Source organism: Canis aureus, chromosome X (assembly GCF_053574225.1).
Source record: "Canis aureus isolate CA01 chromosome X, VMU_Caureus_v.1.0, whole genome shotgun sequence".
Classification (NCBI taxonomy): domain Eukaryota; kingdom Metazoa; phylum Chordata; class Mammalia; order Carnivora; family Canidae; genus Canis; species Canis aureus.
This window is the reverse complement of record NC_135649.1, coordinates 47231652-47252987: the sequence shown is the minus strand read 5'-3', so window position 1 is coordinate 47252987 and position 21336 is coordinate 47231652. Positions and strand designations below refer to the sequence as shown.

General features: G+C 40.4%; 1 protein-coding gene and 1 pseudogene across 5 annotated transcripts in view; both read left to right on the top strand.

The window, feature by feature from the left end:
- Nucleotides 1–2877, top strand: part of BEX3 (brain expressed X-linked 3) — a 323487-nt gene extending 320610 nt beyond the window's left edge. The window contains exons 1-3 of one of the 4 annotated variants that reach the window (XM_077890119.1): nucleotides 1422–1470; nucleotides 1851–1935; nucleotides 2270–2877. In XM_077890119.1, the coding sequence (XP_077746245.1) occupies nucleotides 2295–2633 (339 nt within the window). In that variant the 5' untranslated portion in view covers nucleotides 1422–1470; nucleotides 1851–1935; nucleotides 2270–2294 and the 3' untranslated portion in view covers nucleotides 2634–2877. Of the gene's footprint in view, nucleotides 1–1421; nucleotides 1471–1850; nucleotides 1936–2188 lie in introns of those variants that run through there. The other 3 variants (XM_077890118.1, XM_077890120.1, XM_077890117.1) reach the window with 3 other exon arrangements.
- Nucleotides 2878–7218: 4341 nt separating this feature from the next.
- Nucleotides 7219–19383, top strand: LOC144307531 (BCL2/adenovirus E1B 19 kDa protein-interacting protein 3-like pseudogene; annotated as a pseudogene). Its single transcript, XR_013374370.1, has 2 exons — nucleotides 7219–7411; nucleotides 11881–19383. The product of XR_013374370.1 is annotated as a BCL2/adenovirus E1B 19 kDa protein-interacting protein 3-like pseudogene (transcript).
- Nucleotides 19384–21336: the final 1953 nt, after the last annotated feature.

Here is a 21336-nt window from a genome sequence, read left to right as displayed (position 1 = left end):
AGCTCAAACTATGTATGCACTAGGCATATATTCTTCATTTATTCAATGTCCCAGCTAATTTAGCAGGGTAGGAGATTACACAGGAGTTTGGAACCCAAACCAGAGGCAGTAAGCATTTGTCTGGCCTGTCTTGCTTCAGTGCATATAACTCTTCTGGTTCCTTTATCACAACCAACGCTTACTAAATTTTTTTTTTATTATGAATGCCGCTTTCCTAAAGACATCTGTTTTCTAACTATGATAAAATCTGTTTAGTTACTTTAAAGTGGAGACAGGAACATTTACACTCCAGGTGAATTTCAGTCTCAAGTTTAGTTGCTTCATATACACCCTGTTTATTTCTATTATTTTTTGAAACATTTACATCAAAAGGCAGATGGCTTTGGAACTAACGTCTGCATATGGTATACTTGTGATCATTCTACGAAGATACTTGTTAGGGGAGGTTTTTGAAAGTTTGTAAAGGAAAGCAGGGTGTAAAAAGGCTCCTTTTCTTCAAAGACTATGGTATCAAAAACATCGCAAATTTACATTAAAAGGCCAATATCTGACAACTGGACTTCTCCCTAAAGATTTACTTTACAGATCATTTTGAAAATACCAACTATGTTCATAAAGATGCCTCTTTTTTTTTTTCAAAATAGAAATTTGAAACAAGATATGTGTTTCAAAAGCGATATTAATGTCATGTGGAACTCAGAGAAGATATTTTGTGTGATACGAGCATAATTTTTAAAAATGAGGCTTTTTCATCCCGCAAGATGAAGCATTTCTTTCAAAAGTGAAATCTCGCAATTTTTAATTTTTTGAGGCATGCTGGTTTTTTTAAAAAAGGAAATGAAAGAGAAATTCTTTGGAAGAATTCACTCTGTCTCCTTGCCTCTCTAATAGGACTCCTGCTCCCTTCCCACCCCAGCCTTCATTCTAAATTTCCTGGAAGGATCTGAATTCAGGGGACGCAATGGGCAACGGTGGTGGCGCACCTGAGGGTGGATGAGGGAAAGAGGGGGTGCGGCCAGCGAGAAAGGAAGAGAAAGCGAAACAACTCAAACTCAAGGCCTGGGGCGGGAGTGGGAGGGATGAAGGGTATTGCAGACCCTCCCGGGTAACCTGAGAAGTTACCTTCCTGAGAAGTTTACACTCCCTCCGCTGGGAGGTGAGGCGTTTTTCGGGCCTCAAATTGTAGAGGACCAAGCTGAGTGACACGGCGGTGCGCGCTGGGGCTCAGTGCAGAAACCGGCTAAGGGGGTTGCCTACGCCTGTGCGTGAGGCGAGGCGTGGGGGCGGGTAAGCGCGCCGCACAAGCCGCTAGATTTGGGGGGCGAGCTCCATGGTGACGTGAGGCGCTCACGTGACGTGGAGCTGCAGAGCGACGCAGCCTTCGGTGCAGTCGTCACTCCCGTCTGGGTACCTGCTCCCCGGTGTCCTGCGCCCCGCGGGCTGGCGTCAGGCCCGAGGAAAGCGGAGCAGGTAAGGGCTCCGGGGCCGGTGCGCGAGGCCAGGGCGGCAGCGGTCCGCCTACTTTCGAAGCTGGCTCATTGGATCAGCGCAGCAGCTTTCTCCACCCCCGGCATTCTTGGGAACATCCGTAGTGGCCCCCTGGGGTGGGGGTGCTGGGGCGGCTGGGTGGGCAGCAGAGCAACTAAGAGCAACTGGAAATCACCCCCGAGTACCTGCAGGAAAATAGTGAACCTCCCGGGCGGGGTGGGGGGACGCTAGGGTTGAGAGCCGGAGATGGGGTTTAAGGGGGCGGCCAGGGGGGCCCGGGACCCGGAAGGGACCAGGTGGTGGCAGGTCGGCGCCAAACGCTTCGCAACACCCCCCACTCCCTCCACGCTGGCCCTTTGCAGGACTGCGAGCCTAGGTGTCAAGTGTCGCAGCGGCGCCCACACGGCGAGAATTGGGAGAAGGAGGAGACGGCAAGGATAGGCCCAGGTCGGTGCGGGGGACAGAGTGGGGGTCGGGTGCAGAGCCGAGTTTGTGACTCCTCCCATGTACGTCATCCCCTGTCCCCCACCTCCATTTTGGTGCCTGCGGAGCTTGGGGAAAGAATCCTGGGAAAGGAAAAATGGTGGGCTTTGGGGGAGGGAGGGTAAAGGAGAGAGCGGGAGGGAGGGGCTCGATTCGGAGGCCCCCTAGAGGACGCCTGAAGCTCCTAAGGTGGGAATTTTTTTTTTTTAAACGTTAGGTACCAGATCTCTGGAGCCTGCTGCTCAGTACACCAAGCTTTCAGTCTCTCTCCTTGCCTTTGTCTTATTTGTGTTCAAAGAAAACCAACCAGGAAAAAAAATCTCATGGCAAATATCCACCAGGAAAACGAAGAAATGGAGCAACCCATGCAGAATGGAGAGGAAGACCGCCCTTTGGGAGGGGGAGAAGGCCACCAACCTGCAGGAAATAATAGACGGGGACAGGCTCGTCGACTGGCTCCTAATTTCCGATGGGCCATCCCCAATAGGCAGGTCAATGATGGGATGGGTGGAGATGGGGATGATATGGAAATGTTCATGGAGGAGATGAGGGAAATCAGGAGAAAACTTAGGGAGCTGCAGTTGAGGAATTGCCTGCGTATCCTGATGGGGGAGCTCTCTAATCACCATGATCATCATGATGAATTTTGCCTTATGCCTTGACTCCTGCCATTTTCCATGAGATTAATACTGTGACTCACATTGTTTTTTTTTTCCTTGCCTTTTCCTGATAACCTTTACTGATCCATTTGCTCTGAACCGCATGTAATTTCCATGTGTCAGGTGGGTTCTGTATTACCAGATTCCAAACGGGGATTGCCTTGGCACTCAGTCTAAGTTTCTGTCAACAGTAGAGTCACCCAATTGCATGGAAAAGTGTAAAGTTAATAAAGCAATTAAAAAGCAATCTATACATTTATTATTGTCTCATTTAAAAGCATATGTATAATATGACCCCCCCCTCAAAAAATCAGAAATCAGATGCTCCAGGGTGTTAATTGTGTCACGTTTCTCTGTAGTTGAATACTATGTAACTTTTTTCTTTTTATTATCTGAAGTTTTAGTAGCAAAAACAGTTTTTCAAGGAGTGTAAATATAGTATAGGTATATAATACTGAGTGAACTTTAAGAATTTTCCAGTTTTAACTGGATGAATAAACCCTCCCTTTGTTACAGGTACATTGCTTTTAAGAGTCAATCTTCTTTCCTGTGAGGAGGAATAATGCTTGCCTTCCAGGGCAGCTGAGTGGAATAGATGAGGTGTGAAACTGTTGGGCTGCCTCCTATCCAGGTCTGTCAGGTACTTGGGAAGGACTAAAGGGAGTTTTCACCATGCTGACAAGCCCAAAGGGCAAAAATAGATGGCTTCCACCTTGTCATTCCTCTGATATTTGCAGTACTTCTCCCCTGATTATTGCCGTGTCAGGTGTACTTTCCCTTCTGGGTTCTGATTCTGTCCTCAAGGTAAGAAAAGTGCATTGATTTCTCTTGAGTCCCTAGTGAGCTAAACCCTGTCCGGTTTGACTCCTGTAGAAGTCTGGAGCAGATCTTTCTCCCCACTTTAAAGTTATATTTATCCAAGTGAGTACCATTCACATGGTTCTTTGTCTTTTGTTGGTTCCTAACAAAATAGCCCTTTTTGGTATTATTTTTGTGCCCCTCTTCTCCAAAGAACTCACACAAATGCACTGGGGTCTAGCTTAGGAGACATATCTAGATGTCTCACCCTGGTGTGTCTAGAATTGCACTACTTCAAACCTCCAAAACGCAAATAGGCTGAAAGCTTTGTTTTGCCTGTGTCTTTACCCTTTGGGGCTATTTTCTCAAAAGAGAGTCTGGGCAGGCCTACCCAACCAGTTTAACAGACTTACCCAGAAGATGTCTAAATTATATTAGGGGGACAAATTTTAAAGCTGAAACACTCCCATTTTTATCCCTTCCATACCTGAAACATGAAATTGCTTTGTAAGTTCTTAAAAACTGTATTAAATATTTGATGTAATTTTTATGTGAGTATATGTCCTTCTTTTCAGATTTTATTTACTTATTTGAGAGAGAGTGCACAAGTGGAGGGAAGAGGCAGAGAGGGAAAAGCAGACTCTCCTGCTGGGCAGGGAATGACATAGGGCTTAATCCCAGGAGCCTGGATCATGACCTGAGCAGAAGGTAGAAGCTTAACCAACTGAGCCACCCAGGCACTCCCAGTATATGTCCTTATGACAATTTTGTCTTAATCATCTTGGAGCTCAGTTTCCAGTGCAGTGCCTGACATAGTAGATAACTCATTTTGATTGGTTAACTATAATGGAGTTATGAACCCATCTTAATATTGTTGCTAACTGACTGTCCTTAAGTGTACTAGGGCAAGTAGCTACTAACTTGGAAAGTATTAATTTCCAAAGGAATATGGTAAGTAAAGTCTCTAACCCCAAATCTGTAATTTCTTCTTTTTTAAAAAAGATTCTATTTATTTATTTGAGAGAGAGAGAGAGTGAGCCAGGAGGAGAGGTGGAGAGGGAGGGAGAGAATCTCAGGCTGACTCTGCACATAGTGTGGAGCCCAATGCGGGGCTTGATCTCAAGACCATGAGATCATGACCCAACGTGAAACTAAAGAGTTTGTCATTTAACCGACTGAGCCACCTGGGCACCTCCAAAATCTGTAATTTCTTTTAAAAAACCTTATATAGACACAGACCCCTTACTTGCATTGTAATTACCTAGGGAAAATGTTAACAATGCTGATACTTGGGTGCCTTTCCCACTTTCAACCCTCATTATCACCTTTTGAATCACCTGATCAGGAACTTCTAGTTTGACAGTTCCTCAGGTGACTCTGATGCATCTGAGTTATGACAACATAGGCATGGAGAAATACAGTGATTAATTACATCATTTTACAAACAGTGTGATCTAAATTACCTTGCTTATTTGATAATACAATTAATATACCTTGCCAAGATCAAATTGTATTAAACAATCAATATCTATAAACTAGTACTGCTTTTTACCTTTCCAAATATCCTATTAAGTTAATGCATTACCATGAATCTATTATTAATAAATTTATAATAATTATTATGAGTTATTAAATGAGTTAGGTCAAGTTAGGTCATTATTAGTTCTATGCAAGGCTGTGCCCTTTTACACTAATGATTTTGTCTTAATTACCCCGGAGCTCAATGTCTAGTGTGGTGCATATTAGAGCAAATATTAAAAACAATCATTTAATTATTATTTTGTTAACTTAATTATTAACATTAAATTTCTTAATGGTAATTTATCTTAAATAATGTAAGAACAATTACTGGATCTTTGTGGGTGGTTTATTTCTTGCACTCTCACATTTTAAAGGTTTCTATGAGGAACATTTAAAAATGTACTACTATAATTTATGTAATACAAGGTCATGATACACATTATACATACATTATATTATGCAGAAAATATAAGGAAGAATATAAGCAAAACCATAAGTCAATTATCCAAACAAAATAGTTATAAGTTTTTTTTACTATTATATTTAGTCATGATAAAGCCAGTCTCACAGCCTCCTAGGAGGAATGCTTCCTCTTTCAAAGCCCTCCAATGAGACACATTTAGCTTTTTATGTTTCTTTTTTTTTTTTATCGTTCTTCACTCATCAAAACTGATTGGATCACATTTGACCAACTTTAAATTAGGTCCCGCTTTCCAAACTGAAAATAAGTCATCACAGTTTAGCGGTCCACTCTCAGTTGGCAAATCTGGGATCATTAAGTGAAAAGGTTTAATAAAACAGGACAGAACTATTTATCTATGAAACTCAAAAGTCCCATAAGTAGTAAAAGGACTAGCATACATGAATGAAATGGACTAAATCTCATGTCTATTTTGTCTCCTTTCTTGACCTATATCTTATAATAAATGTGCTGATTTTGATTAGACTATTTAAAAATTTTCAAGCAGATTGCATGTAATATAGTTACTATGTCATGTGTAACAAGTTGTGATGCATTCTAAGTGATATACATAACCAAATAAGTATGACATCCCTATCAATTAAAAAATCTTAATATTTATTTGTATTTTAAATTTTCTCCCAAACATTGTTTGAAAAGTTACAATTTGCCTGTTCAGTGATTTATTCTTTCCCTTGCAAAGCTTGAAGAAAATATTTTCGGTTTAGTGAATTTCACATGAAGAAAAATCCTTGGATGTATGCCAATTAAAAAATAATCATATTCCCACAAATGAAAAGAGCTTTATTGTGTTTTGGATTGTAAAATATACATTTTAAAGTGGATTTTGTTGTTGTTGCTTTGGAACAGAAGAGAAAATGCATTAAGGAAAAATTTAAATCTTATTTTCAATACCCTGTTTCCTTTAATGAGATCACATGGGTATAAATTATAAACTTATTTTTATAATTTTAAGTTTTTAGCTATTTCTTCTAATTTAATAAGTATTATTTAATTTCTAATTATATTAAGATTTGATTTTTAAAACTGTGTCAAAGACAGTAAAGCACTTAATGAAAATTTATTGAAAAAGCAACAAACAATAATAAATTTCAAATTCTCAATTATTTAGCTAGTAATACAAACTTAGTAGTTATTACCATGACAGTGCCTCAGCTCATTTTATTTTGTTCATTGGTAAAATGGAGATAATAATTTCCAGGGCTGCTGTGAGAACCGGGAGAGGTAAAGAGCATGTGAGCTGTGTTTAACTGCTGCTTATATTTACCAGCGTATGAAGGATACAAGTCTTTCAGAATCCTACTGGTTGCTGGAAGTAGCATCCAAACTGTATGCTAGAAGCCAACTCCTTTCCTCTGCTGGGGCTCACCACATCCCCTCAACCCCCGCTCACCCTGCCATATCACTGCAGATATTTCTGGACACCTCAGTGTGCCAGTATCCCAGCTTGTCTCCTACAGAGGTGTCCATCTTCTTCTTGATTTAGTGTTTTTTTTAAATTTTTATTTATTTATGATAGTCACAGAGAGAGAGAGAGAGAGGCAGAGACACAGGCAGAGGGAGAAGCAGGCTCCATGCACCGGGAGCCCGATGTGGGATTCGATCCTGGGTCTCCAGGATCACGCCCTAGGCCAAAGGCAGGCGCCAAACCGCTGCGCCACCTAGGGATCCCATTCTTCTTCTTGATTTAGAGTACTAGTTTACGTGAGTACTATCTTAGTGATGCTTAGACCATGGTATGTTCTATATATTTTTTTAAAGATTTATTTATTTATTTATTTATTTATTTATTTATTTATTTATTTTAGACAGACAGAGAGAGAGAGAGAGAGAGAGAGAGAGAGAGGGAGGCAGAGACACAGGAGGAGGGAGAAGCAGGCTCCATGCCAGGAGCCCGACGCGGGACTCAATCCCGGGACTCCAGGATCGCGCCCTGGGCCAAAGGCAGGCGCTAAACCGCTGAGCCACCCAGGGATCCCCGGTATGTTCTATATTTTTAACAAAAAGGCCTTTTTTATTCCAGTGTGTGTTTGTGGTTTTGTGTGTGTGTAAGCAGCCCTCTCTTATCCATAATATTCAGATATTAGGGCCTGAATCTTGCTTTTTATCCATTGTGATCTCTTGCATGTGATTAGAGGGGTTAGACCATTTCTATTTAAGAAATCATTAATGTTGTTGTCCAATAACTTGGTAATGCTCTGTTCATTTTTTCAGTCTTTTATTCTTTCAATATTTCATTTTGAATTACTTCTATTGCCATGACTTGATGTTCACTAATCTTTTTTTCTGCAATGTCTCATATGCCATTAACACTGTCTAATATGTTTTTCATTTCGGACATTATAGTTTTTAATCTCTGTATGTTCATTGTGGGTCTCTCATATATTTTTATATTCCATATGTCTACTAAACATGTTCAGTCTTTCCTCAAGCTTTTAAAAAAAGATTTTATTTATTTGTTTATTTGAGAGAGAGAGAGCATGAGTGGAGGGGCAGAGGGAGAGGGAAAAGCAGATTACCCACTGAGCAGGGAACCTGAGTTGGGGCTTGATCCCAGGACCTTGAGATCATGACCTGAGCAAAAGACACTTAATCAGCTGAGCCACCTAGGCACCCTGCAGCTTCTTGAACATATACAGTTCAGTTATAATATCTTTTTTAATATCCTTGTCTAATTTTACCATATTTTTCATATCTTGGTCAGTTTTTTTGTTTTTGTTTTTTAATTTTTTTTATTGGAGCCCAATTTGCCAACATATAGCATAACACCCAGTGCTCATCCCACCATGTGCCCCCCTCAGTGCTCATCACTCAGTCACCCCAACCCCCCGCCCACCTCCCCTTTCACTACCCCATGTTCATTTCCAGTTAGGTTCTCTCATGTTTTGTCACCCTCACTGATATTTTCACTCATTTTTTCTCCTTTCCCCTTTATTACCTTTCACCAGTTTTTATATTCTCCAAATGAATGAGACCATATAATGTTTGTCCTTTTCCGATTGACTTATTTCACTCAGCATAATACCTTCCAGGTCCATCCACGTTGAAGCAAATGGTGGGTATTTGTCGTTTCTAATGGCTGAGTAATATTCCATTGTATATATAGACCACATCCTCTTTATCCACTCATCTTTTGATGGACACCGAGGCTCCTTCCACAGGTTGCCTATTGTGGACATTGCTGCTAGAAACATCGGGCTGCAGGTGTCCTGGCGTTTCACTGCATCTGTATCTTTGGGGTAAATCCCTAGCAGTGCAACTGCTTGATCATAGGGCAGTTCTATTTTGAACTCTTTGAGGAACCTCCACACAGTTTTCCAGGGGGGCTGCACCAGTTCACATTCCCACCAACAGTGCAAGAGGGTGCCCCTTTCTCCACATCCTCTCCAACATTTGTTGATTTCTGTCTTGTTATTTTTCCCCATTCTCACTGGAGTGAGGTGGTATCTCATTGTGGTTTTGATTTGTATTTCCCTGATGGCAAGTGATGCGGAACATTTTCTCATGTGCTTGTTGGCCATGTCTGTGTCTTCCTCTGTGGCATTTCTGTTCATGTCTTTTGCCCATTTCATGAATGGATTGTTTGTTTCTTTGCTGTTGAGTTGAATAAGTTCTTTATAGATCTTGGATACTAGCCCTTTATCTGATACATCATTTGCAAACATCTTCTCCCATTCTGTAGGTTGTCTTTTAGTTTTGTTGACTGTTTCTTCTGTTGTGCAGAAACTTTTTATCTTGATGAAGTCCCAATACTTTATTTTTGCTTTTGTTTCTCTTGCCTTCATGGATGTATCTTGCAAGAAGTTGCTGTGGCCAAGTTCAAAAAGGGTATTGCCTGTGTTCTCCTCTAGGATTTTGATGGAATCTTGTCTCACATTTAGATCTTTCATCCATTTTGAGTTTATCTCTGTGTATGGTGTAAGAGAATGGTCTAGTTTCATTCTTCTGCATATGGATGTTCTTGGTCAGTTTTGATTGGTTTTTCTCCTCATGGTGGTTTAGATTTTCCTGCTTCTTTGCAGGCCTGGGAATTTTTGGATGCCAGACATTGTTAATTTTAACTTTTGAGTGCTAGATATTTTGGGGTCCCTGTAAATGTATTGGTTTTTATTCTGAGACACAGTTAAATTACATGTAAACAGTTTGATATTTTAGGTTCCTGATTTTAAACTTTGTAAGGCTGGATCAGAATAGTGTGCAGTTTAGGGTTAATTGTACTCCACTAATGAGAAAAAAATCCTTCTGAGTACTCTGATGTCCCATGAATTACGAGGTCTTCAAGTCTGGCTATTAGGAACATACATTATTACTAAACATATGTGTCCTTAAATTGTTCCTTTTAATCCTTTTAGAGTGGTTCTCTTCTTGGTGTGTGATAGTTTTCTTACAGGCATTTAATGACTAGTACTCAGATAATTATTCAGATGAAATTGGATGTGTATAGGGTTGTATGGCCATAGACTACTTAGATAATTGTTCAAAGAGGACACTAAGGAGATCATGAAAATTCTTTGTTTGTGAGATCTTTTGTTTTTGATAACTCTGCCCTGCAAATTCTAATAGCCTTGGCCTCCCTAGTTCCTAACTTCATATCTTAATCTATGGAATACCACTGGGGTCTCCCTGGACTTTCACTCCTTGCACTGTGGCCTGAAAACTTTCTTCAGGAAGTAGGCTTGGACAATCATAAGAATAACCTCATATGTTCTCAGTATCTCAGGGATCACAGATCTTGTTGCCCAATGTCCACTGTTTTGAGAATAGTTGTTTCATAGATTTTATCCAGTTTTTTACTTGTTTCAGATTGGAAGGTAGTTCTAGTCTCTGTTACTCTATCTTAGTCAGGAGTAGAAATCCTGGTATGTCTTGAATAGATGTTTAATGTGGCCATTATGACTGGAGATCCTCATTCCCCTAACTCAGTTCTACCCTTGACTAAAGAACTTCATTCTCTTCATTCACTTCATTTCTCTAGAGGCAAAGACTTGCATTTCTCAAGGAGTGTAGTAAGGGCAGGATGACACAGCAATTTAAAACATGAACAAAAATTTTGCATCATATTGTAAAAGAAAATTTGCATCAGATAATTGTTAAAAAACAGCAAGGAGGACTTAAGATTATTGCAATAGGGATCAAGACTATTGCATAGAGAGGAGAGATTCAACTCAGTACCAAATACAAGGACAGCTGGGAATTTATGGCCAATGGGAAGGATGAGAAAGAGAATGGAAAATTATGAAGAAGAGTTTGATTAGGTATCGGGGGGAAAGAGGAACTTGATTAGATATCAAGCTTAATTTGATATTAATGTTGAGGAGATTCTAGATCACTTGGCTAACCAGAATTACTTGTTAAAACAGCTTTGCAGGCCAAGACCAGGACCAAGGAGAAGGCCTAGTAGAAAGAAGGTTCAGAGGAGTCTGACTGAAGTTTTGGTCTAGGGGGATTCCTTGTCAGAATGTACTCGTGATTTCTGAAGCATGCCACACAGACATATTGTTTCAGGATCTCCTGTCTCTTTTGCTAACAATGCAGACAGACATAGGCACCCCTTCCCCAGATTCCATGAATCAAACACTCTTTTTCTTAAAAATTTTTTTATTTGAGTTCAATTTTCCAACATATAGCATAACACCCAGTGCTCCAACACCCCTTGTTCGTTTCCCAGAGTTAGGTGTCTCTCATGTTCTGTCTCCCTCACTGATATTTCCTACCATTTTCTCTCCCTTCCCCTTTATTCCCTTTCACTATTTTTTATATTCCCCAAATGAATGAGACCATATAATGTTTGTCCTTCTCCGATTGACTTATTTCACTCAGCATAATACCATCTAGTTCCATCCATGTTGAAGCAAATGGTGGGTATTTGTCGTTTCTAATGGCTGAGGAATATTCCATTGTATATATAGACCACATCTTCTTTATCCATTCATCTTTCGATGGACACCGAGCCTCCTTCCACAGTCAAACACACTTTCAACTGGGCCCCCAAACATACCTTATTATCGTGCTCCACTGATGGATTCTAAAGCACAATAAGACTGAAGAACCACCAGTAGTAGAATAGAAATAAAATTATATTGATACAAACATGGCTAGAAAAAGACTACAAGGGAATACACCAAAATGTTAGAGATCCTAGCAATGTGTATGTAATGTGACCTAAATTGTCTGATTCTATATTAAGCTCTATTTTTAAAAAGCTTTCAACATTACTCACAGTGGGATACATCATGAAATAGATGTGTAGATTTTATGTAATGGATTTTATTCTTATCTCAAAAAAGCATTTGAATCAATGGGGTATGTTAAATGTTGATCAAGCAATGATAATCAAGAAAGTAAAGTGTATAAATATATATGGGAATGTGCATATACAAATAGAATATACAAAGGAATTTATCACTGATGGCATTTGGGAATGGTTGTGTGATTGAAAATGATTTTTAGGTGTTGCTGCCCGAGAACCAGAGATGGTCCTGCGGCGGCTGCAGCTCCTTCAGTAGCCTGACAATGTTGTCTCATTTAGTAGAGCAGCCGCTGCCCCCGCACAACAACAACAACTGCGAGGAAGGTGAACAGCCTTTGCCCCCCGCCAGCTGGGCTCAACAGTTCCTGGGTGGAGCTACCCATGAACATCAGCAATGGAAATGATTATGGCAATGGGAAAAATGGGGGGCTAGAACATGTACCTTCTTCATCCTCTATCCACAATGGAGACATGGAGAAGATTCTTTTGGATGCACAGTATGAATCAGGACAGAGTAGCTCAAGAGCCAGTTCTCACTGTGACAGCCCTTCCCCACAAGAAGATGGGCAGATTATGTTTGATGTGGAGATGCACACTAGCAGGGACCATAGCTCTCAGAAGAAGCAGCTGCAGAAGGAGAGAAAGAAGTTGATGCTTTGAAGAAAAGTGTAGACTGGGTGTCCGACTGGTCCAGTAGACATGAAAACATTCCACCTAAGGAATTCCACTTCAGACACCCCAAACACTCTGTCTCTTTAAGCATGAGGAAAAGTGGAGCCATGAAGAAAGAGGATATTTTTTCCACAGAATTCCTTAAGGTGTTCATTCCGTCTCTCTTCCTCTCTCATGTTTTGGCTTTGGGGCTAGGCATCTATATTGGAAAGCGACTGAGCACACCTTCTGCCAGCACCTACTGAAGGAAAGGAAAGAACAGCCCTGGAAAAGCGTGTGACCTGTGAAGTGGTGTATTGTCACAGTAGTTTATTTGAACTTAAGAACATTGTAAGCATGACCCAACCTACCACCCTATTTTTACATATCCAAGTTCCAGTAACTCTCCAATCCAGTATTTTATTCAAACTCTGTTGAGGCATTTTACTAACCTCATTCCCTTTTTGGCCTGTAAGACACTTTAGAATTTCCTAACAGAGTTTACTGTTCTTTAGAAATTTGCAAGGGCTTCTTTTCCGCAAATGCCACCAGCAGATTATAATTTTGTCAACAATGCTATTGTCTCCTTTTATTGCCACCAGACTTAGACCTGCATCGTTCATGGTATAAATTTTACTCTTGCAAGATGACTACCATTTCTCTCTTAAAATGAGATCAGGTTAACAAATGATAGAACAGCTTTCTTGTTACTGTTTTTTTTTCCAAGACAAAGCAAGCTTCCCTAAGCCTGAATTTATAGTTGTTTAAAAAGAAAACAGAGGGGCGGGACAAGATGGCAGAAGAGTAGGGTCCCCAAGTCACCTGTCTCCACCAACTTACCTAGATAACTTTCAAGTCATCCTGAAAACCTACGAATTCGGCCTGAGATTTAAAGAGAGAACAGCTGGAATGCTACAGTGAGAAGAGTTTGCGCTTCTATCAAGGTAGGAAGATGGGGAAAAATAATAAATAAAAAAGCATCCAAGTGGGAGGGGCCCCCCGCGAGGAGCTGGACTAAGGCCCCTCAGCAAGTGCCCCCAGGACAAGAAAGCCCAGTCCTGGAGAAGCAGGAGCTTTACCAATCTTCCCAGATGGAAAGGCCCTCACAGGGAGTTCGAGCAGGATTCCAGGAGGGGCAGGGATGCCCTCAGGTTCCCAGGGGCACTAACAGAGGACCTGCTCCCCGGGGGAGAGCACACCAAACACCTCGGCTGAGCTCCCTAAAGGGCTGCAGCGTGTGCGCTGTGGGGCCCCAGGAGCAGCTCGGGTGGCGGCTCAGGCGGCGGCTCCACACGGAGGGGGCTGCGCAGCCCCAGGAGCACAATTCCAGTGGCGCAGGCCCCGCAGCCCAGGGCGCTGGGGGATGCAGCCTGAGATCCAGCACTCCACCCAGGACAGGCGGAGGCTGGGAGAGCCCAGGACAGTGAGGACACTCCTGCTGCCATGCGGCTCCAAGCTGTGCAGATAGGTGACCCCACCCTCCAGTGCATCCAGGCCCCTGCGGACTGAGAACTGCGGTAGTTACTGCGGGAGCTGACTCCAGAGCTGGAGAGCTGGCCGCCGCCACTGTTGTTGTTCCTCCTGGTGTCACCTTGTACCTGGGACTGAGCAGGGGCCTCACAGGATAAACAACTCGCACTGAGCTGTACAGCTGGCATGGGGCTGGGCAGCTCCCCCAGGTGCACACACCTGAGAATCAGCACAGTAGGCCCCTCCCCCAGAAGGCCAGCTAGAAGGACAGGGGAAAAGCAAGTTATTGACCAAGCAACACTGAAAAAGTTCCAGGGGAAGTGGAGGGATATACAGTATATAAAATCAGAGGATACTCGCCCTTGTTTTTGTTTTCTGTTTCCCCCCACATTTTTTCTTTTTCTTCTTCCTTTTTTCTCTCTTTTTCTCCTTTTTTCCAGTGCAACTTGTTTTTGGCCACTCTGCAATGAGTAAAAAGACTAGAAGGAAAAAAATCACCTCAAAAGAAAGAATCAGAAACAGTCCTCTCTCCCACAGAGTTAGAAAATTTGGATTACAATTCAATGTCAGAAAGTCAATTCAGAAGCACAATTGTAAAGCTACTGGTGGCTCTGGAAAAAAGCATAAAGGATTCAAGGGATTTCATGACTGTAGAATTTAGATCTAATCAGGCCAAATTAAAAATCAATTAAATGAGATGCAATCCAAACTGGAGGTCCTAACGACGAGGGTTAATGAGGTAAAAGAACAAGTGAATGACATAGGAGACAAGTTGATGACAAAGAGGGAAACTGAAAAAAAAAGAGAAAAACAATTAAAAGATCATGAGGATATATTAAGGGAAATAAATGACAGCCTCAGAAGGAAAAATCTACGTTTAATTGGGGTTCCCAAGGGCGCAGAAAGGGACAGAGGTCCAGAATATGTATTTGAACAAATCATAGCTGAGAGCTTCCCTAACTTGGGAAGGGAAACAGGCATTCAGATCCAGGAGATAAAGAGATCCCCCCCTAAAATCAATAAAAACCGCTCCACACCTCGACATTTAATAGTGAAACTTGCAAATTCCAAACTTAAAGAGAAGATCCCTAAAGCAGCAAGAGACAAGAAATCTCTTTTATAGGGAGAAGCATTAGGATAACACCAGAACTCTCCACAGAGACCTGGGAGGCCAGAAAGGGCTGGCAGGATATATTCAGGGGCTTCAATGAGAAGAACATGCAGCCAAGAATACTTTATCCAGCAAGGCTGTCATTCAGAATAGAAGGAGAGATAAAGAGCTACCAAGATAGGCAGGAAGTGAAAGAATATGTGACCACCAAACCAGCTCAGCAAGAAATAATAAGGGGGGTCCTGTAAAAAAAAGAGGAAGCCCAAAGAAATAATCCACAAAAACGGACTGAATAGGTATTATGATGACACTAAATTCATATATTTCAATAGTAACTCCGAACACGAATGGACTTCATGATCCCATCAAAAGATGCATGGTTTCAGACTGGATTTAAAAAGCAGGACCCATCTATTTACTGTCTAAAAGACTCATTTTAGATCTCAGGACACCTCCAACCTGAAAATGAAAAAGGAAGAAGCATTTGACATTCAAATGGTCCTCAATAGAAAGCAGGGGTAGCAATCCTCATCAGATAAATTAAAGTCTATCCCAAAGACTGTAGTAAGAGATGAAGAGGGACACTGTATCATACTTAAAGGATCTATCCAACAAGAGGATTTAACAATCATCAATATTTATGACCCGAATGTGGGAGCAGCCAAGTATATCAATCAATTAATAACCAAAGTTAAGACATACTTAGATAATAATACATATATACTTGGTGACTTGAATGTACCACTTGATACAATCAACAGGTATTCTAAGCACAACATCTCCAATGAAACATGAGCTTTAAATGACACACTGGACCAGATGGATTTCACAGATATTTACAGAACTTTACACCCAAATGCAACTGAATACACATTCTTCTCAAGTGCACATGGAACTTTTTCCAGAATAGACCACATACTGGGTCACAAATCAGGTCTGAACTGATACCAAAAGATTGGGATCGTCCCCTGAATATTTTCAGACCATAATGCTTTTAAATTAGAACTAAATCACAAGAAGAAGTTTGGAAGGATTTCAAGCATGTGGAGGTTAAGGACCATCCCGCTAAAAGATGAAAGGGTCAACCAGGAAATTAGGAAAGAATTAGAAAGATTCATGGAAACTAATGAGATTGAAGTACACCATTCAAAATCTTTGGGATGCAGCAAAAGCAGTCCTTAGGGGGAAATACATCGCAATGCAAACATCCATCCAAAAACTGGAAAGAACTCAAATACAAAAGCTAACCTTGTACCTAATGGAGCTGGAGAAAAACAGCAAATATATCCTACACCCAGCAGAAGAAGAGAGTTAAAAAAGATTCTAGCAGAAGTCAATGAAATCGAGACCAGAAGAACTGTGGAACAGATCAACAAAAATAGGAGTTGGTTCTTTGAAAGAATTAATAAGATAGAAAAACCATTAGCCAGTCTTATCAAAAAGAAGAGAGAAAAGACTCAAATCAATAAAAATCATGAATGAGTAAGGAGAGATCAACACCAATACCAAGGAAATATAAACGATCTTATATACTTATTATAAGTAGCTTACGCCAATAAATTAGGCAATCTAGATGAAACGGACACATTTCTGGAAAATCACAAACTACCAAAACTGGAACAGGAAGAAAGAGAAAACCTGAACAGGACAATAACCAGGGAGTAATTGAAGCAGTCATCAAAAACCTACCAAGACACAAAACGCCAGGGACAGACGGCTTCCCAGGGGAATTCTATCAAACATTTTTTTTTCTATCAAACATTTAAAGAAGAAACCATACCTATTCTACTAAAGCTGTTCAGAAGGATAGAAAGAGATGGAATACTTCCAAACTCGTTCTATGAGGTCAGCATCACCTTAATTCCAAAACCAAAGACCCCACCAAAAAGAAGAATTATAGACCAATATCCCTGATGAACATGGATGCAAAAATTCTCAACAAGATACTAGCCAATAGGATCCAACAATACATTAAGAAGTTTATTCATCATGACCAAGTGGGATTTATCCCCTGGATGCAAGGCTGGTTCTACACTCGTAAAGAAATCAATGTGATTCATCATTTCAGCAGGGGAAAAAACAAGAACCATAAAATACTGTCAATAGATCCAGAGAAAGCATTAGACAAAATACAGCATCTATTCCTGATAAAAACTGTTCAGAGTGTAGGGATAGAGGGAATATTCCTCAACATCTTAAAAGCCATCTACGAGAAGCCCACAGCAAATATCATTCTCAATGAGGAAACACTGGGAGCCTTTTCCCTAAGAATAGGAACAAGACAGGGATGTCCACTCTCACCACTGCTATTCAACATAGTACTAGAAGGCCTAGTCTCAGCAATCAGGCAAGAAAAAGAAATAAAAGGCATTCAAATTGGCAAAGAAGAAGTCAAACTCTCCCTCTTCACAGATGACATGATACTGTACATAGACAACCCAAAAGATTCCACCCCAAGATTGCTAGAACTCATACAGCAATTTGGCAGTGTGGCAGGATACAAAACAATGCCCAGAACTCAGTGGCATGTTTATACACTAACAATGGGACTGAAGAAAGAGAAATTAAGGAGCCAATCCCATTTACAAATTGAACCCAAAAGCATCAGATACTTAGGAATAAACTTAACCAAAGAGGTAAAGGATCTATTCCCTAAAAACTACAGAACACTTCTGAAAGAAATTGAGGAAGACACAAAGAGATGGAAAAATATTCCATACTCATGGATTGGAAGAATTAATATTGTGAAAATGTCAAAGCTACCCAGGGCAATTTACACATTTAATGCAATCCCTATCAAAATACCATGGAGTTTCTTCAGAGAGTTGGAACAAATCATCTTAAGATTCGTGTGGAATCAGCAAAGACACAGAATAGCCAGGGAAATATTAAAAAAGAAAACCATAGCTGGGGGCATCACAATGCCAGATTTCAGGTTGTACTACAAAGCTGTGGTCATCAAGACAGTGTGGTACTGGCACAAAAACAGACCCCTCGATCAATAGAACAGAATAGAGAATGCAGAAGTGGACCCTCAACTTTATGGTCAACTAATATTCGACAAAGGAGGAAAGACTATCCACTGGAAAAAAGGCAGTCTCTTCAGTAAATGGTGCTGGGAAAATTGGATAGCCACATGCAGAAGAATGAAAGTAGACCGTTCTCTTACACCATAGACAAAGATAAACTCAAAATGGATGAAAGATCTAAATGTGAGACAAGATTCCATCAAAATCCTAGAGGAAAACACAGGCAACAGCCTTTTTGAACTTGGCCACAGTAACTTCTTGTAAGATACATCCATGAAGGCAAAAGAAACAAAAGCAAAAAAGAACTATTGAGACTTCATCAAGATAAGAAGCTTCTTCACAGCAAAATAAACAATTCACAAAACTAAAAGACTACCTACAGAATGGGAGAAGATATTTGCAAATGACCTATCAGATAAAGGGCTAGTATCCAAGATCTATAAAGAACTTATTCAACTCAACAGCAAAGAAACAAACAATCCAATCATGAAATGGGCAAAAACATGAACAGAAATCCACAGAGGAAGACATAGACATAGCCTACAAGCACATGAGAAAATGCTCCGCATTACTGGCCATCAGGGGAATACAAATCAAAACCGCAATGAGACACCACCTCACACCAGTGAGAATGGGGAAAATGAACAAGGCAGGAAACAAACAACGTTGGAGAGGATGTGGAGAAAGGGGAACCCTCTTGCACTGTTGGTGAGAATGTGAACTGGTACAGCCACTCTGGAAAACTGTGTGGAGGTTCCTCAAAGAGTTATAAATAGGTCTACCCTTCGACCCAGCAATTGCACTACTGGGGATTTACCCCAAAGATACAGATGCAGTGAAACGCCAGGACACCTGCACCCCAATGTTTATAGCAGCAACGTCCACAATAGCCAACCTGTGGAAGGAGCCTCGGTGTCCATCAAAAGATGAATTGGTGAAGAAGATGTGGTCTATGTATACAATGGAATATTACTCAGCCATTAGAAATGACAAATGCCCACCATTTGCTTCGATGTGGAATTGACCTGGAGGGGTATTATGCTGAGTGAAATAAGTCAATCGGAGAAGGAGAAACATTATATGGTCTCATTCATTTGGGGAATATAAAACATAGTAAAAGGGAGGAAAGGGGAAAGGAGAGAAATTGAGTGGGAAATATCAGAAAGGGTGACAGAACATGAGAGACTCCTAACTCCGGGATAGAAAAAGGGGTGGTGTTTGGGAGGTGCGCAGGTGGTTGGGGTGACTGGGTGACGGGCACTGAGGGGGGCACTTGATGGGATGAGCGCTGGGTGTTATGCTATATGTTGGCGAATTGAACTCCAATAAAAAGAATTTTTTAGAAAAGAAAAGAAAACAAACAAAATAAGACAGAAGAAAAAATATCCTGGCAATAAAAAAATTTTTAAACAACAACAAATAATAAAATGATATTTATGTTACTTCGATGTCAGGTTTGTTATTTTAATATTTTATACACTTCCATCTTACTGCCTTAAGAGAATTCTGAATATATATGTCCTCATGTTATTTTGGAGTATGCAGAAAATAATGATAATAGTAACAGTACTCATACTTTTAGTGTGCACCATATTCCAGACAGTGTTCTAAGCTATTGGTGCTAATAAGTTTATTCCCCAAAAGAAACCTGTGAAGGCTATACCATCAATGTCCCCACTTTATATAGGAGGGAATGAAGGCACATGGAGGTGAAGCAAATTACCTGAGATTTTATAGCTAGTAATTTGTAAAACCTGGAGATAGCCAAAATGGTTTGGCTCCAGAATCAGTGCTCTCAGCCTCTTAATAAAACAAATAATAAATCCATTAAAATGATGATTGGAACAACTGGAGGCAGTTAACCTATCTTCTGAAATATAATTTAAAAATTATGTTATTTTCTAACGATTTTGGTGGCAAATCCTAATCCTATTGTTTTCTCTAAAAGTAACTATTTTCTCTTACATTGAATAAAACTGGGCATAATGGAGATATTCAGGCAATTGATGTTGGAAACCAACAAGGAAAGGTACAAAGGAAAAAAATGCAGTCTCTGATATTAAGGACTAGAGAGATCAGTTTAGTAAATCCATCTTTTATGAGAAAGACGAAATTAGGAGGGAAGAGAAACTATGAAGAAGTAAAAATACAAAGAAAAGCTAAAAGATAGAAGAAAGATATTTGTTGTATGGATGTGTATTTTATGAGAGAGAAAAAAGGCAGGTACATCCCTTCAATGTTTTCGATCCATACACACTTTCAAAATGAATAGGAATTATGTGGAAAGAATATCTCCTAACTTGTTTTTTTTTTAATTATTTATGACAGTCACACAGAGAGAGGGAGAGAGAGAGAGAGACAGAGACACAGGCAGAGGGAGAAGCAGGCTCCATGCACTGGGAGCCTGATGTGGGATTCGATCCTGGGTCTCCAGGATCACGCCCTGGGCCAAAGGCAGGCGCCAAACCGCTGCGCCACCCAGGGATCCCTCCTAACTTGTTTTTAAAACAATAACTGGATTTTTCTCTTAAGTCAAACTTGAATATCTATTGGAGAAATTTAAAAAGTAGAAAGTAAAGGGTCACCTGTGACTGAGCCAGCACTGGGGCTTGAACATCATTGAGCAGGAAGCCTGGGGCAGAGAAGCAGTGTTAATTTTGATTAACGGTGGAACAGTTTGGACATGTTTACATTGAGGTACCCTTGGGACATTCAGGGGAACTAGGTAAACATCCACAGGTCCAAAGAGCATACTGGGCTAGAGATGTAGAATTGGTTGTCCTCATCGCTAAGATTGTAGCGACAACTGTGGAAGTGCATGGGATCAGCCAAGAAGAACACAGAGACTGAGATGAGAGAGGATTTGCAGTATTAGGGAAACAATTTAGCTCAGGTTCCAAGAGTCCAGGTGTTGGAACTTGTCAGTACTGGTACATAAATCTCCACTCTGTCCCTCGCTATTCTAAGTAAAAGCAAACCTATAAGATGGTTATGTAAGATTCATATTGAATGTAAGAACAGAGAAAAGGTAAATTTAAGGAATGTTGAAAGTATATTATACAAATTGTATCTATATTAGTAATAATATAATAAAGTAAAACCTACAATTAAGGTGATCTGCCTACCAGAGTGAAATCCAGCACCCTTTATTTTATTTTATTTTATTTTTTAGCACCTTTTAAATGAACAAAACAATTCTGTTAGTCAACACATAAAATGTACAATGTCCAGTATCTAATAAAAAATTAGTAGCAATACACAAGTGGTAGGAAAATATGACCAATAATTGAGAAAAAATAGTCAATAGAAACAGCTATTATAAATATGTCCAAGGATTTAAAGGAAATATTAGTATAATGAGGAGTGAAATGGCAGATATAAAAGATATCAAGTGA